The 15,827-nt window shown below is 39.5% G+C and overlaps 1 protein-coding gene across 3 annotated transcripts in view; it reads left to right on the top strand.

Moving 5' to 3' along the window:
• The window catches only part of AGBL3 (AGBL carboxypeptidase 3), a 41,216-nt gene that overhangs the window by 5,221 nt on the left and 20,168 nt on the right, over positions 1-15,827 (top strand). The window contains exons 3-12 of one of the 3 annotated variants that reach the window (XM_073000211.2): positions 976-1,036; positions 1,793-1,975; positions 5,511-5,618; positions 7,427-7,574; positions 8,183-8,965; positions 10,925-11,090; positions 13,475-13,601; positions 15,023-15,123; positions 15,241-15,329; positions 15,510-15,558. In XM_073000211.2, coding sequence (XP_072856312.2) covers positions 976-1,036; positions 1,793-1,975; positions 5,511-5,618; positions 7,427-7,574; positions 8,183-8,965; positions 10,925-11,090; positions 13,475-13,601; positions 15,023-15,123; positions 15,241-15,329; positions 15,510-15,558 — 1,815 coding nt within the window. Of the gene's footprint in view, positions 1-975; positions 1,037-1,792; positions 1,976-5,510; positions 5,619-7,423; positions 7,575-8,182; positions 8,966-10,924; positions 11,091-13,474; positions 13,602-15,022; positions 15,124-15,240; positions 15,330-15,509; positions 15,559-15,827 lie in introns of all 3 variants that reach the window. The other 2 variants (XM_078376083.1, XM_073000210.2) reach the window with 2 other exon arrangements.

Genomic DNA, 15,827 nt, shown 5'->3' with positions numbered 1-15,827 from the left:
TTTAAAAAAACAAATAACCGCAGATATATACACTCCCTTCCAGATCATTTTAGTACACAGGCTAAATTGCAGGTGTCCACATGGTTTGAAGCTGCTACTGTGACAAACAGTCAGACACACATACTTTTTATTAGAAAATTATAATAATCATTGTTAAGATTATTCCTTATACAGTGGTGCCTCGCTTAGCGATCGCTCTGTTGAGCGATGAAATCGCTTAGCGATGGGGTTTTGGCCATCGCCAGAGCGATCGCTTAGCAATGGCCCCTATGGGGAAAATTCACTTTGTGATGATCGCGGGGAAGCGATCATCGCAAAGTCCCCATTTTCGGCCAGCTGATCGGCGGTTCCAGAATGGCCACTGGAAAAACAAAATGGCCGCGCACTGTTTTGCCTCGCTTTAGAGGCACCGAAAATGGCTGCCCCTATGGAGGATCTTCGCATAAGGTCAGTTTTTAAGCCCATAGGAATGCATTAAACACGTTTTAATGCGTTTCTATGGGCTTTTTTATTCCGTTTAGCGATGAAATCGCTTAGCAACATTTTTCCTGGAACGAATTAATGTCGCTAAGCGAGGCACCACTGTACTCCTTTCTCTTGAGGTAAAAATGACAAAATGTAGGCTGTGATACTTTGGACACATTATGAAAAGGAAAGATTCTCTGGAAAAGACAATGCTGGGAAAAGCTGAAGGCAGAAGAGGAGGAACAAATATGAGATGGATTGATTCCCTCAAGAAAGCCACATCCTTGAATTTACAAGAGCTGAGCAGGGCTGTTGAGGATAGGATTTTTTGGAGATCACTCATTCATGGGGTCACCACAAGTCAGAAGCAACTTGATGGCATGTAACAACAACAATTATGTTTACACAATTCAGAATGCTCCATGTGACATATGTAAGGTATGATTATCTAATCTGGATTTTGCAAGAAAAAGAGTGACTTTTCCTCTGTTGTATTTTTATGTATTTTAGGATGAGGATCCTTTCAGCCAGTTTTTAACAGAAGATCTTGAACAGTGTACATTTTTCACAGGTCTGAATTTTTTTTTTACTTGTTAGTAGGGAACTGGAATATACATGGATTGCATACATACTAGGCATAATATTACACTGTACCTTCTTTACAGGGGCTGGACTCGAGCCATAGGGCCCTTTTCAGTTCTACCTTTTATAAAATGATTATTATGATTATGAACTGCCTTGATAGATGGTGGATTCTCCTTCATTGGAGGCTTTTAAGAGGAGGTTGAATGGTGACGAGCCAGGATTGCTTTCATGTTGGATTTCTTGCTTCTTTAGAGAGCAGTTCTTGATGGTCTTTGGGGTCCCTCCCAGTTCTAGAATCTCATGATCCCATGATTCTGTTCTCCTATATTTTTATGATGATGGTGATATGAGGAGAATTACTTGCGGGGGGTGGGGGGGAGGGAGATAGCCATGAGGGCATGTCTAAATTCACATTTACAAAACTGTAGGTGTTCCTAGAAATGAAGAAATAATAATGCTGACCAAAGATCATGGTTTCTGAAAGCAAGTTATGTATTTGCTTTGATATCCAATTTTGTCCATGTTACTCTGGGCCAAGTTATAATTTACCATAGCAGTATTGCTGCTGCTGTAAGGTTGAATTGTATGCCATACTGATAACATCCTTATATGTAAACTATGCCAGATAGAATAGTGCCGTGGATTTTTTTTCAATTGTATTGGACAAATGTACTGTCTAATTTGAGTTGGAGATAACCCCAGGACAAAAATGATTTGTGTCTTTCCCTCTGTAATCTTACAGATTCTTTTTGTGAACAATTGTTGCCACGAACCACACAGATTTTATTGGAATATAACTCAGGGAAATGGGTGCCACGACTTCGTGAACCACGAGATTTATATGGCCTGTCTCCTGCAGGACATCTACACTTAGTACGCTGGCCCCATCAATATGAAGTAATCAGAGACAGAATCGAGCATATTGGTAAATAATAAAATGTTTATGCCATTGTGACATTTATGGTGGTAGTAATTTTTGATTAACACTTTACTGTTGTTGTTTTTGTTTTTTGGGGGGGGGTATAATAGGCTGTTCACCATCTTTGCAGCAACCAATTCAAGGCCTAAATCCTATAGCATAAATTATGCTTGTGTAAAGATGATAGCATCACCAGTAGGGGGAGATCACTACGTAGTAATGAAAAACTTCTTTGATTTTTGGGGTTTGCATAACTCACCTGCAGTCAGTCACATTGCATAGGTTCAAGTAAGCCTCAGGCCTCAAGACCAGCAGTCTCTCCCTGCTGGATTACATGAACGGCGGCAGCAAGTTGCTGGTAACTAAAGAGTTCCTGCGTCATTCTCAGGGTTTGCCCGGCTTGCCTGCGCTGAGACTGATTATGGACACGTTGGAGATGAGATGTGCAAGACCTGAAATGGAAAGAACAGCTCTTTAATTATTTGCAGTCTTCCATTGCCAATGATGTGATTGGCCTTACATGGCCTTAATTTATGCTACAGGATTTTGTCCAAAGAATGTTTAGCTGATTGATTACCTAGCTTTGATTCATTGATGAAAAGTAAACAAATCTGCAAAACATCTCTATAGGTTCTTTGGTAATATGAAGGAAATGTGCAATGTTACTTTCACTGTCAAAAAGGGAAAGCTGTTTCTAATATTACAGCAATGGACCATAACCTAAATGTCCTGGAGAATGAAATTATTTGCCCAGGGCTGGCCCCGGGCAAGGAGTGTCTCCTCCTCCTTCCACACCTTCCGTCATCTTAAAGTGTTCCTTTTACTGGGAATGGAAATTAGTATGGAAGCTCCTTCCCTCATTTCCATTGTTTTTGTTCTCTACATGCAAGGGTGATTGTAGTGGGCAGTCTCCTCTGTCTGTGCAATTTGGAACATTGACTAAAGTTGTGTTAAAGAAAGAAAAACACATTGCCAATAAGATGAAAGAATTGTTTGTACCTATCATCGTTAGCGAAAATTTTGGACAGGTTCTTGTGTTTGAGATGACTTTCTCAGGGTAGAGATCTAAAGAACTGAGGATGAGTGTCAAGAAATGATGTAACTTGGAGACGAACTGACAATTAAAAAATAATAATAAAGAAGCAAGTATCTACCTAAGAGCTACTAAAGGTGTACTAAAGAATTAAAGTGCTGGATTGCCAGCAAAATTGTGCACCCTGTATTCAGGTACTGAATACTGCCTCATATAAACTTACAATCTTTATTTATCAATTTACAGGTAAGATTCAGAAACTGGGAGATAGAAAATAGTCATTTCAAGAGCCAAATTTGATGTGACTTCAGTTCTACTTGAGTTGGGCACCAATGATTATTTTTTTTGTTCTATGTTATTGAATTAATTCATTTTGTATTACGAATTAAAACTTAGTGCTTGGCTAGACAGCTGAATCAGAGCAGGCTGTAACAGGCTAAATAGGATCACCTAAGAGTTGTGTAGAGGTCTGGTATGCCATTTGGTGAAATCCTTACATCCACATGGCAAATGTACCTCAAGCAACCTTATTTGTCCCTCCTCCCAAAGAAAGAAAACAAAACAAAAGTAGCTGCTCATTTATATTTGATGTGTGAGGTCTCTTAATACTAAGCATATCCATAGCAAGATATAAGGGTGTCCTGATCACCAGGCAGCAGATGCTGGAGGATCAGGGAGAGTTTCTAGTGAACAATGCAGTGTACATCAGATAGTCTGCCCTGCACCTTCTAGGCTGGTCTGTTTCTTTCAGGTGCATTTGAGGCCTCTGTCATGTCACTGGTGTTGAAGCTTCAAAAATAGGTGGGGGTGGGACAGGGCATGATATTTTTCCCCCTCAGGCAGTGAAATGTTTTGGTCCTAACAAGACAATTATAGATGACTGCTACCAAATGGTAGTGGAGTGTTAGCAACAAGGTGAAGAAAACAGAAACCCAATTTCTTACACATCTTTTGTGGGGAAAAGTTACATGATCAGAAGCCTACGTGTTGTGGCAAAGTTCAATTCATTTCATTGGATATTTCATGCTGAGTCCTATAATTTAGCAACAATTATTATAGAGCTTTTCTCATTCCCAAATCTCTGGTCCCATGCTGACACCTTCTGGCAAAGCCTACTTCTGTTACCAGAAAATAATTTCTAGGATAGATCCTTTAATAATCTGGAAGAAATTACAGAAATCATGGGTTTGACAACTAGAATGCATTGTTTTTAACTCCAATAGTTTCTCCTTTAGTATAAACTTCTTTCCTTAATATAGGCAAACTCTTATCAGTGTAATCTATCAGTGAGACTGAAGTTACATGCTTAGCAACATAGGCTGGGACTTTAAAGAAGTTTCTGGTTTTCCAGTTGGCTCATACACAAAACAATATTGTTTTGTCATTCTTTACAAATCAGCATGAACATGGATGGTCTCATAGTAGTATGGTAATAACAACAGCGACAAAAATTATTCTTAAATCGTTCATTTTTGTATGATTTCTACCCAAGGTGACTGAAGGAGCTAAATATAACAGAAAGATACAATTAGAGATGGACACGAAGCTAAAATGAACGAGGAGAGTCATAAAAAATTGCTAATTTGTTGGTTCGGATCAGTTCAGGTTCATCCAAACTGGAGAACCTGAACTTTCCTGAACTAATTTTGAGGTGATTTACAACCCCCCTGGTTCATCGCCCCCCACAGTCATCAACCCCATCCTACTGCTCCCTATTCCTGCCACTGCCTCCTCTTCCTCAGCTGCTGCCACCATCTTTAAGAGCCCCACTGCATACTGGGGGCCATCTGCCATATCCCCACCTCTCAGCTGATAAGTGGGGACATGGGCAGATGGCCCCGGGCAAGCTAACAGGCTGGCTAACTTTTTTAAAAAAATATTACTATTTAGTTAGCTGGCCCATCAGCCAGCTGGAGGTGATCTGCACATGTCCCTGCCTCTTACTTGGTAAGAGATGCTACATTAAAGAGTATGAAGTTTCTTTGGCAGGGAAACTCTTTAAGTAGCAGCATCAAACCTTGCCCATGCATTTATTGTCTCTTAATCATGTTTTATCTGATGTTTTGTGTCTTCAGGATTTTTTTCTGGCAAAGGGCAAAACTTCATTGTGATATGTTATCATAATTTACAGCCATAGCACACATCACTATTCCCACTGCGCCACCCAAAGATCACCCAAAGCTTCTGCGTTGGTAGAGTTATAGGTCCTGCCTTGAACAAGCTGCATGGTCCAAGAACACCACTAGGATAGAACCAACATGATGGCACACAATTAATTAACCTTTGAAGCATTGCACAAAGCCCCAAGGAATGTGAAGAGAAGTTTATTTTATGTAGGAAAGAGTAGTATTAAAAATATGTATGATTGTGCAACAAATTGTTCTGAAGGTCTCATTTATTTATTGTTCTTTTAAAGTTTAAAGCTGTCCTTGGTGGTCTGACATGTCTGAACATATAAACCTAGCAATTCCAGTTAAAGGTTAATATGTCTTCTCTCTTTTCCTCCAGAGTGGGTTCCACCTCAGCCGGAGCCATTGTATACCCCAACAGGTCTGGAGCCTGAGCCACTCTGTCCAGAGCCTAGTGAGGGTGCTGTGGTATATCTAGCTGATGAAGGTTTGACTGCATTTTATTTGAAAGTATCTCTAACGTAATTATTTGTAGTTTTAGGGTTCAACATTATTTCACCATTCCACCGTGCATATTATACTACCTTACAGGAAGAAGGGCAAAAAGACAATCCGAACCAGTATGAAAATGGAGATGGGATCCATTACCTCTCTCTCTCTCTCTCTCTCTTTCTCTCTCCATTTCTTGTACTGAACAGAGTTTCCATTTTTTTTTCAAAAATGAAAAAAAATGTATTCCTGCTACTTGTCCACTGGTTTTACTGTTTAATATCAGTACTTTTATTTCTGTTTTGTATCTGGCTGTTTACCATTGTGAGTCCCATTCTGGAATTTAATGCATATTTTACCTTGAGCACTTCCTAGAAGAGGGGTATTAAAGATATAGCAGACCTTTTTAATCATAAAAGAATGATACCAACTCCTACAGTGTAGTGTGATTTCATGTATCATGATACACACATGTTAAAAGAAGAACATTGGAGCCATCATGGGCCACCAAATGTGTTTTCTGCAAAACAACGGTACACATACTAATGCTGGAGCACAGAAGCTGTCTAAGTAATGCAAGGTTTTCATAATAACTAGTAAGAATTCAGTCTTTGTCAATCCCCGTGTACTCTTGCAAATGTGACAATATTTTTTCCTACAAATGCTACCAGCCGTAGATTATCTTTTTTAAAAAATAGTAAAACTAAAATACAAATTCAATAATAACTACATACAATACATTCACCCTTGGGACTAGGTGACCAGAAGTATCAATTTATATCCCTTTTCCCTGTACCTCTCCAAAATTACATTGCTTCTTTTGCTGGCACGTAGCCTTTCCCCCTCAAAAAAACATGCTCCAAATATGAATTCCATACATCTTTGAAATCATTAGACTTTATCATTCCTCTTCTTATTTTCATTTCACATGTTAACTTATCATTAATTGCTAAGCTCCACATTTCTTTATACAAATCTCCAAGATTAATTTGTTTGTTGCTTTTCCAATTCTTTGCAAATATTAATCTTGCAACTGTAACCATTGTAACAATTAACTCTGTTTTGTTTTGTTTTTAGACGATTATTTTTAATTATATTTACAAGGGCAATGATATCTGAATATCATATCCAATAATTTCTCTAATTTCCTTTTTCACATGTCCACCACACATGCATATAAGTTCCTTTTTCCCAGCCGTGGAGTATCCATCTGCCTGTCATCTTTCAGCATGTTACTGATAAATTTGGTCACTCCATTATTTCTCCTTAATCCCATGTCCTCCGTGTCCATCAATTTACTATCAGTGACAAATTTCCTATAAACAAATACATTTTCTCCTTTGGGAAAGTGGACACTTCGTTTCAATTATGGTGGTACTTAGGCTTCTTGATAGAGTGATGGATGGGACACAGGATACAAAAGGATGAGACCCACTATTCAAAAGACTGTTAAAGCATTGTCAGTTTCTTGCTCATTTAATCAATGATTATAATAACATATACTTTTCATACCTTGTTCCTAAGAATTATATTTATGTCACTGAAGTCAGTAGGACTCTGCAATTATATTGAACATAAGTACATGGCATGATTGTTTGTTTTTATTGTTTCTACTGCGATTTTACCCATCTACATAAAGACTGGGAATGGAGAAAATATGTAATTTTGAACAAGTTATTTCAAAATATATCTGGTTACTTCATAAGAAATGTATGTACTACACAAAGTCTTTGGGGGGAGGGAATTAAACAAAAAAGTAATTCACAATTGAATAATAGTAATGACACATTTTGTTCCTCCCAGTAGCTGGTAAGGATTCCAGCTTTATGTGTTCTCGTATAGGAGGCAGCTGCCCATCCAAGCAGGTGCTTCCTCAGTCCTGGGATGACTGGGATAATACCTTAATCTTCGAAGGACGATTTGAAAGTGGGAATCTGCAAAAGGTAGTCAAAATGTAAGTTGCTCATAATTTTCTTTTTTGCTTTCTAAATATTAGTATCTGTCTTGGTAGGCCTTGAATAACAATTGAATAATAAGTATGTGTTGTCAAGTCAATTCTGCCTTATGGCAACACTTTCCAGGGTTTCCTAGGCAGAAACTACTCCGAAGTGTATCTGGAAGTTGAGTCATGGCAACTGGACTTCTTTCTTGTTAGGTTGAAATGTTTCGATACTCATCCAAGTAGCTTCTTCAGTCTGAGGAGAGTTGGTAGGAGATCCCTGATGTATCCTCACTACTCATCCAAGAAGCAGCTACTTGGATGAGTCGTGAAACATTTCACCCTAACAAGAACGAAGCCCAGTTGCCATGACTCAGCTTCCAGATAGCCATGCCTGGATGACTAAGAATCTTCACAGATACTCAGAAGTGGTTTACCATTCCCTTCCTCTGGGGACACCCTGGGATTCTGCAGCTTGCCCAGGGCCACACAGACTGAGTAACAGATAGGAGAATTCCAATCTATCAAGGGAAAATGTGTAAAGTTAGATATGTATCACTGTACCCAAATGTCTGACAATATAAATCATATTAACAATTATATTCTTTCCCCCCATGTTCCAGTAGTGATTTTGACTACCAACTGACTCTACGCACTGATTTGTACACAAAGAAGCACACACAGTGGTACTACTTCCAGGTCACCAACACTCAGGCAGGAATACCTTACCGTTTTACCATTGTCAACTTCACCAAGCCAACAAGCTTGTACAATCATGGTATGCGTCCATTATTGTATTCGGAAGCAGAAGCGAAGATCCACAAAGTGGGGTGGCAAAGGACAGGAGATGAAATCAAGTATTATAGAAATAACCGTAGCCAAGATGGACATCAGTATTTTTCCTTGACATGGACATTCCAGTTCCCACATAATAGAGATACCTGCTATTTTGCTCACTGCTATCCTTACACCTACAGCAACTTACAAGACTACCTGTCTGCCATTGCTACGGATCCAAAGCGGTCCAAGTTCTGCAAGATCCGCATCTTATGCCATACTCTGGCGAGAAACGTAGTCTATGTTTTAACCATCACCAACCCCTTGCAAGACTCCAAAGAAGAGAAACGGAAAGCAGCAGTGATTTTGACTGCCAGGGTGCACCCAGGTGAAACTAACAGTTCCTGGATGATGAAGGGCTTTCTGGATTACATTCTGGGGGATTCAAGGAGTGCCCAGTTGCTCCGAGACACTTACGTTTTTAAGGTCGTACCAATGTTGAATCCAGATGGTGTGATTGTGGGCAATTACCGGTGTTCTTTAGCAGGCAGGGACTTGAATCGTAATTATAAATCAGAACTCAAGGATTCCTTCCCTTCAATCTGGTACACGCGCACCATGATCAAAAGGTAAAAAGGTAACATCAATTTTCCTCTCTGTTTAGCATTGCAACTCTTTGTCTATTATTGGCCCATGGTTAATTAACACATGGCCTGTCTTCAGCCTGTTCCATTGAATATATTTTTAGTTCAAAGATGCTTGAATGTTTGATTAATGTAGATTTTGTTTTATTGCTATGATCCTTTGTGATATGTGGGAAAACAACTTCTGGCAGAGAAAACAAAGGAAATGCCTTCACTTTTAGCTACGAAGAGGGCTTTGCACCTCCTCCTCCGCAAAGTTCAGTTCCTTCCTGTCAATGGTGTTTTTCATGTGAAGGTTCAGTTCCCTTATACTTATTATTTAAAACCTCTGTGAAATACCAAAGTTACCTTCCCTATCTGACAGTTTCCAGATGTGTTCAAATCCTGCAGTCCACTTGTTCGCTGGGTATCATGGAATAATGGAGTTGGATTGCCGACCCAGGGGAGATAACCTGGGGCCACCCTCTCAGCTCCAAGTCCAAATTAAACCCCACACAATACAGTGGTGCCTTGATTTACGAACTTAATCTGTAACGGAATGGTGTTCGTAAGTCAAAATGTCCGTAAGTCAGAGCACCATTTCCCATTGAAATGCATGGGAACTGAATTAATCTGTTCCAGCATTAAAAACAACAACACCAAAATAAAAATAAACAGAGCAAGTGCCACACTGGGACTGCAACCCCCCCCACACAAATCCAAAAACAAAACAACACAGAAAATACCCCCCCAGTCCAAACCCACCCTCCAAAACCCACCCAGAACAGTTTTTAAAAAAGGAAAAGGATCTTACCAGTCTGAAACCTCCCTGGCTTCCACCGCTGCAGCAACCTCCACAGCTGCCCAGCCCGGGCTCCACTGCCTGGCCGGGATGGGTCCTCGCCTCCCAGCCAGGCTTTTGCTCCCAGCGTGGGGTCCATCCATGCTGCTTGCTTCCCAGCCAGGCTCTGGGAGGCAGAGCCCAGCGGGGAAGTGAGCAATGGGAACGGAGCCAGCGCCGGGAGCAAAAGCCCGGCCATTTGAATTTCCCGGGCTCCGGCCTCCTGGCACTGGCTCCGTCCCCAGTCCTTGCTTCCCAGCCAGGCTCTGCCTCCCAGGGAACCGGAGGTGGGGTGGGGGCAAAATGTTAAAGCCCTACTTTTTAAAATGCCATTCCATCTTGTCTAGCTTAGCTCTGAATCATCTCAATGATCAGGAGCTAAGAAAAGCAGTAATGGACGATAGCAGCCGGGAGGCAGGAGCCCGAGAAATTCAAATGGCCTCCCGGCCAGGCTCAAGTCTCCTGACGCTCAGCCACCCCCACCACCGCCACATCCCTTTCCCGAACCGTTGGGGTGAAGGAGCTACAAAGAAGCAGCCTCTTCGCCACCAATGGTTTGAATTTCCCACCCTTTTCCCCTGCCTTTTTTTGTTCATAGATCAAAGCTCCGTTCGCAACTCAAAGCAAAATTTTGCGAACGGAGCTGTTCATAGGTCAAGGCATTCTTAAGTCAAGACACGATTTTACAGGTTTACTGGAAATATTAATAGTTAATATTTTAAAAAATAAACATTTATTCTTTCTGTGGTACTTACACACTGCACTTATGTTTTGAGTATTTTTCCTGCCAACTGTACAATATCCCCCTTGTCACAATTAGAGTGTCCCTCCCCATAGTCCTCCCCACATAACTCATTATACACCACTCCATTACTTTAACTTGTTACTTCTTGTCTTGGTATCTGGAGATGCAGTGAGTAGGTGCAACTCAGCTTTTGTTGCACTCACTAGAAAAGTTCTTATTCCTACCAACAAAGGAATCTACTGAAGATTGTTCCTAGTAAACATGCCTTCAGCCTTAGGGACTCTGAAATCTAGGCTACCTCTAGGCAACCTTGAAAAAAATGTCTTCTTCCCAAATTTGAATTAAAATAACTTGATATAAATATTCTCCCATCTTGCAGAATAATGGAAGAGCGCAGTGTTCTCCTGTATTGTGATCTTCATGGGCATAGCAGGAAAGAGAATGTCTTCATGTATGGCTGTGAAAAAAGGGAGCAGCAAGAAGAAGGGGCAAGCTTACACCAGCGCATTTTTCCTCTCATTATGAGCAAAAACTGTCCAGATAAAGTAAGCCAACTTTTAAATGTTGTTAGAAACCTCTGTCAGTACCTCAGCAATTGCTAAATTGTTTGCCAGTTTTCTCAGTTGCTTTAGTGATCTAAACATCCTGAAACGTCAGTCCTTAGTGTTAGTAAATATCTAAAAACAAGGCTAGTTGTACTGTGATAAATGTTAAACATACTAGGAACCACTTTATATATCCCTTTAGGAACACACACAGGCATTTGCATGTGTTACGCAGTTTTTAGCCTAAATGACACAAAACAATAGCTCTCGTTCTCTCTCATGTTTTAGTGGCCTTTTGTCATGACAGAGTAATACAGTGGTGCCTCGCAAGACAAATGCCTCACAGGACAAAAAACTTGCAAGACAAATGGATTTGGCAATGGGGGGCTGATGATTCGCAAGACAAATGTTCCTATGGCCATGCTTCGCAAGACGAATGTTTTCTGTTTTTTGTTCCTGCCTCATGTTTGCTGATTTTTAAATGTTTTTCTATGATGTTTAAAAAGTTAAAAAATTTTGATTGAAATTTTTTAAAATCATCTGCACAATATATATGAGCACTTAATAAACCCATTGTAAGCCAAATTTGACTTTGTTCTGACTTTTTTTTTTTGCCCATAGGAACGCATTAATTAGATTTCAATGCATTCCTATGGGAAAACGTGTTTCGCAAGATGATTTTTTCACAAGCCAGCATTAACCGCGGAACGAATTAAATTTGTCCTGCGAGGCACCACTGTATTTGTTCCCATTGCGTAAACTGAATTAGCTGTCTTCCGGATTACAAGTAAAATATATTTCTTCAGGGCTACAGGCAAATTGTTTGGTTTTTAGAATTTATGAGCTACTGTGTTACAGGTATCGTAGTAGCCATTTCAAAAATGTGTGCTTGAGGTCTTCTTTTAAATCACAACATCTTTTTCCAAAAAAAACATTTGTGCCTCATGTGATGCAGTGACCTACTAATCATGCCAGGCCCTCGTTACACAATTGCTTTGTTCACATTATTGTTTATGTACTTGAGTTGTCTACTGTTTCCCACGGTTAGAGAAGCCATGTGACCTTGCAGCAACAGTTTCCTGAGCTTGCAATTGTTCATCACATAGGTCACTACCACAGTAAATACTTGTGTTTCTACCTTGCAGTTTACATGGCTCATGTAACTAACAGGAACTATTAAAGATATTGTCAATCTAAAGATAACACATACATTATTTATTTTACTTAGCACCATTAATTATTTATAGCTGTTTATCGAGAGAAATAAAAACACAGGTTCCTTTCCAAAGAGCCTACAATCCAGATTTGGAAGAAAGAAAGGAAGGAAGGAAGGGGAGAGGCAGAGTAACAAGGGAATAATACAAGACACAGTGGTTTCCATTATTTGAGCAAAACTTAAGTTAGATAACTTTCACTTGAATAGAACAGATTGGATGGTGATTAGCAGCCTTGTGCTTTATATAGTGTAGTCATCTCATATCAGGCATAGGAATGCAGATGTGCTCTTTTATACGGAGCAGAGATACAAATGGTAGGCATGCTTTTCTTCTAATGGGAACTATTTATGCCTTAATTTTTAGTGAATTGCAGTTTATCTAGGTATAATTATGTTATTTTAGCTTTCACCGCTTTAAAGGCTTGATTTAAAAAACACTTCCAGTTTTTAAATCAAGCCTTTACTCCCACTCCCAAGCAAACTACACCAGAGCACAGAGTGCTGTCCTCTGAAGATGCCGGCCACAGAGACTGGTGAAACGTTAGGAAGAACAACCTCCAGAACACGGCCAAAGAGCTGGAAAAACCCACAACCATTAGATCCCGGCTGTGAAAACCTTCGCGAATACACTTCCGTTTTCTTCCGTCTTAAACAAGCCTCTTTGTCTCTTCTACTGTTATAATAAATTACAACATAAATGCTGTTCTGACTTACGGTGACCCTTTTCAGAGTTTTCTAAGTAATAATAGAACTCTGAAGGTTTTTTTTACCATTCCCATCTTCTGTGAGTGCTCTAGGACTGCACAGATTGCCCAAGGCTGAACAGGCTGGCTCTTCTCCTGGGAAGCATAGTGGGACCTCTGGACTTCTGGCTCCATAGCAGGTACCCATCTCTCTGGTTTATCCAGCCAACCACTACCATTATAATGAATTGCCGTGTCACGCAATTCCTTCCTCTGACTCATCCGTGAGTACTACAGTGTGGACTGGGCAAAAGAAAATGAGGGTCATGACATCACATGATAAATAGGTGAAACTATATGCTGAAGAGAGAATGTGATATGAGGGGTGCTTTTCAGCAATAGTGGTATATATACTGTAATGTTTGGTTTAGACCATAAGTGCTACTTATTGCAAAAGGATAGCCTCCATTTCTTTTTTTCTTAAGTTCTCATTCTCAGACTGCAATTTCAAGATACAGAAAGGCAAAGAAGGGACAGGTCGTGTAGTGATGTGGAAGATGGGCATCAGCAATAGCTATACTTTGGAAGTTACTTTCTGTGGGTCTACGCTAGGTAAGGCAAATACAATTTTATTCCAGACTTGATATTATGGGATCCAGCAGTCTTGTTTAGCAGATTCAGTAGGACACACTGATAGAGACACATTTTGTTTGACAAAGATAAATAGGCAGGGATGTGAAAGATTCATATTGTAATGTAGTTTAGCCAGAGAGAGAGAGAGAACTTTTGGAGTACCAGATGTAACAGTTAAAGTGAGTGTATAATTACCCTCACTTTTAATATAATTATTAATTATAATTTAAATAAAAAAACCTAACCTGAAAATAAGCCCTAATACGATTTTTCAGGATGCTCGTAATATAAGCCCTACCCCCAAAAAAGCCCCAGTTAACTGAAATCCCGCCCTCCACCATTGTGCAGCAACCAGAATAAGATGACATGACTATATTTGAATAAACGTAGATTGCTGTACATGAAAAAAATAAAACACCCCCTGAAAATAAGCCCTAATGCGTTTTTTGGAGCAGAAATTAATATAAGACCCTGTCTTATTTTCGGGGAAACAGGGTACAGAGAGAAGGAATGTTGATTAATGTCTTTACATTCATAATGGCCAGAATCCAACTAATGTTTGCATAAGGTTTGCGCAACTTGCCACAGTTGACAGTAACTGATGAAACATTGAGATATATCTCAGTCATGTGCCTGATCATGTGATCTATTGCTCCACTAACATGCAACCCACCTTGTAAATTAGCTGCCATTGATTCCATCAAATTATACAAATATTATGCAGATTCCAGTAGGATTCTAGCTACTGGGGTTACATCAGGCTTATCTACGCTGCAAACTAGTTTAACACTCATTCCCTCATTCTTTGGAATTGTACTTCTGTGAGGCAAGAACAGAGGTTAACAGTTTCTTTCAAAGAATTCCCATGATCTTCCCCAATTCTTTGAGGTGCTTTTAGTATATCTGAAAGAGGTGCAGTTTCCCATTTTGAAGTCCATTGTCAATATTTATGTATTTGCCAATATCCTTTGTGAAGGAAAGTTCAATGTGTCCGAGGTCAAATCTCATGCATATTTCCTACTCCAGTTTTTTCCCTTGAAACACACCAGTCTTTCAAAGCAATGGGGCATGAGAAATCAGACATGCAAATGAAACTCCTGATGACCAATTTCTAAATGAAACAAAGCTAATTTCCAAAATCTGGAACGAAGGAAGAGCTTGTTAAAATAATGAAAAAGTATTACCTCATAAGGAGTTTGGCTCCTAATAACATACAGACTTGAGAAAAGGTGCAGTTTTACACAGGAATATAGAAGTCTTCTAGCAGAAATGTTTTATATTATAGTCTCGTAGAACAGCAGTCAGAACTTGGTTTTCCTATGTTACGGTAAATTAAAACATTGCTATACTGAGTAGAACACTTATTTCTTCTCTAATGAAGATTCACATTCACATTCCAGGCAGTAGATATGGTACTCACTTCAGTACTAAGGATCTGGAGTCCATTGGATATCATTTCTGTGATTCATTGTTGGATTTCTGTAATGAAAATCAAGGCAAGGTAATACAAATAAATATTGCTTTTATACAGAATTCTCTGGTATAAGTGCCAAAGAATCTGTTATCACTAGGCAGTAGTGGAAAATTGACATTAATGTCTATGAATAATCTCCTCTAGTATAAGGAATACCTGAAGGAACTGGAGGAAATGGCAAAACAAGATGATGCAGTTATCTCTCTCAATGAAACAGCAGACAGAGATTCCAGGTAAATAAAGTTGTTCTGATATGCTTATATTTTGTGACCCATCATTAGATTAGGATGTAAGTAGCAGTGCCATGTTTCCCAGATGGCTTGACTGGTAATTGACTTATTATGCAGGTGAATCTTAGTTTACATTTTGAACCCGCAAACTTGTACATGAAAACAACATATTTTCCTTTGCAGTTCTGATAGCTCAGATTCCAATGAATTTGCAGTTAAACAAGACACGCAGGTATGTTACACATTTCCATTAAGCATTCACATTCTTAGTGTTTATTGATTTTTTTTTTACTTGAAATTCATTTCCTTAGCATGGCATATAAGGATGCATATCGATAGACCGTGAAGCCAGATGGTTTCTACTACAGTCTCTTTAGAGACAAATGCTAGGTGTTTTAATCTGTGGTACATTGTTATGGAGTTGAGGCATATACAGAACCTGAGGCAGTGCAGAATGCCACATACTGCTTATTCACCTTTTGCATTACTTAGGACAACAAT

This window comes from Pogona vitticeps, chromosome 5 (assembly GCF_051106095.1).
Source record: "Pogona vitticeps strain Pit_001003342236 chromosome 5, PviZW2.1, whole genome shotgun sequence".
NCBI lineage: Eukaryota > Metazoa > Chordata > Lepidosauria > Squamata > Agamidae > Pogona > Pogona vitticeps.
This window is presented reverse-complemented; position numbering and strand designations above follow the sequence as displayed.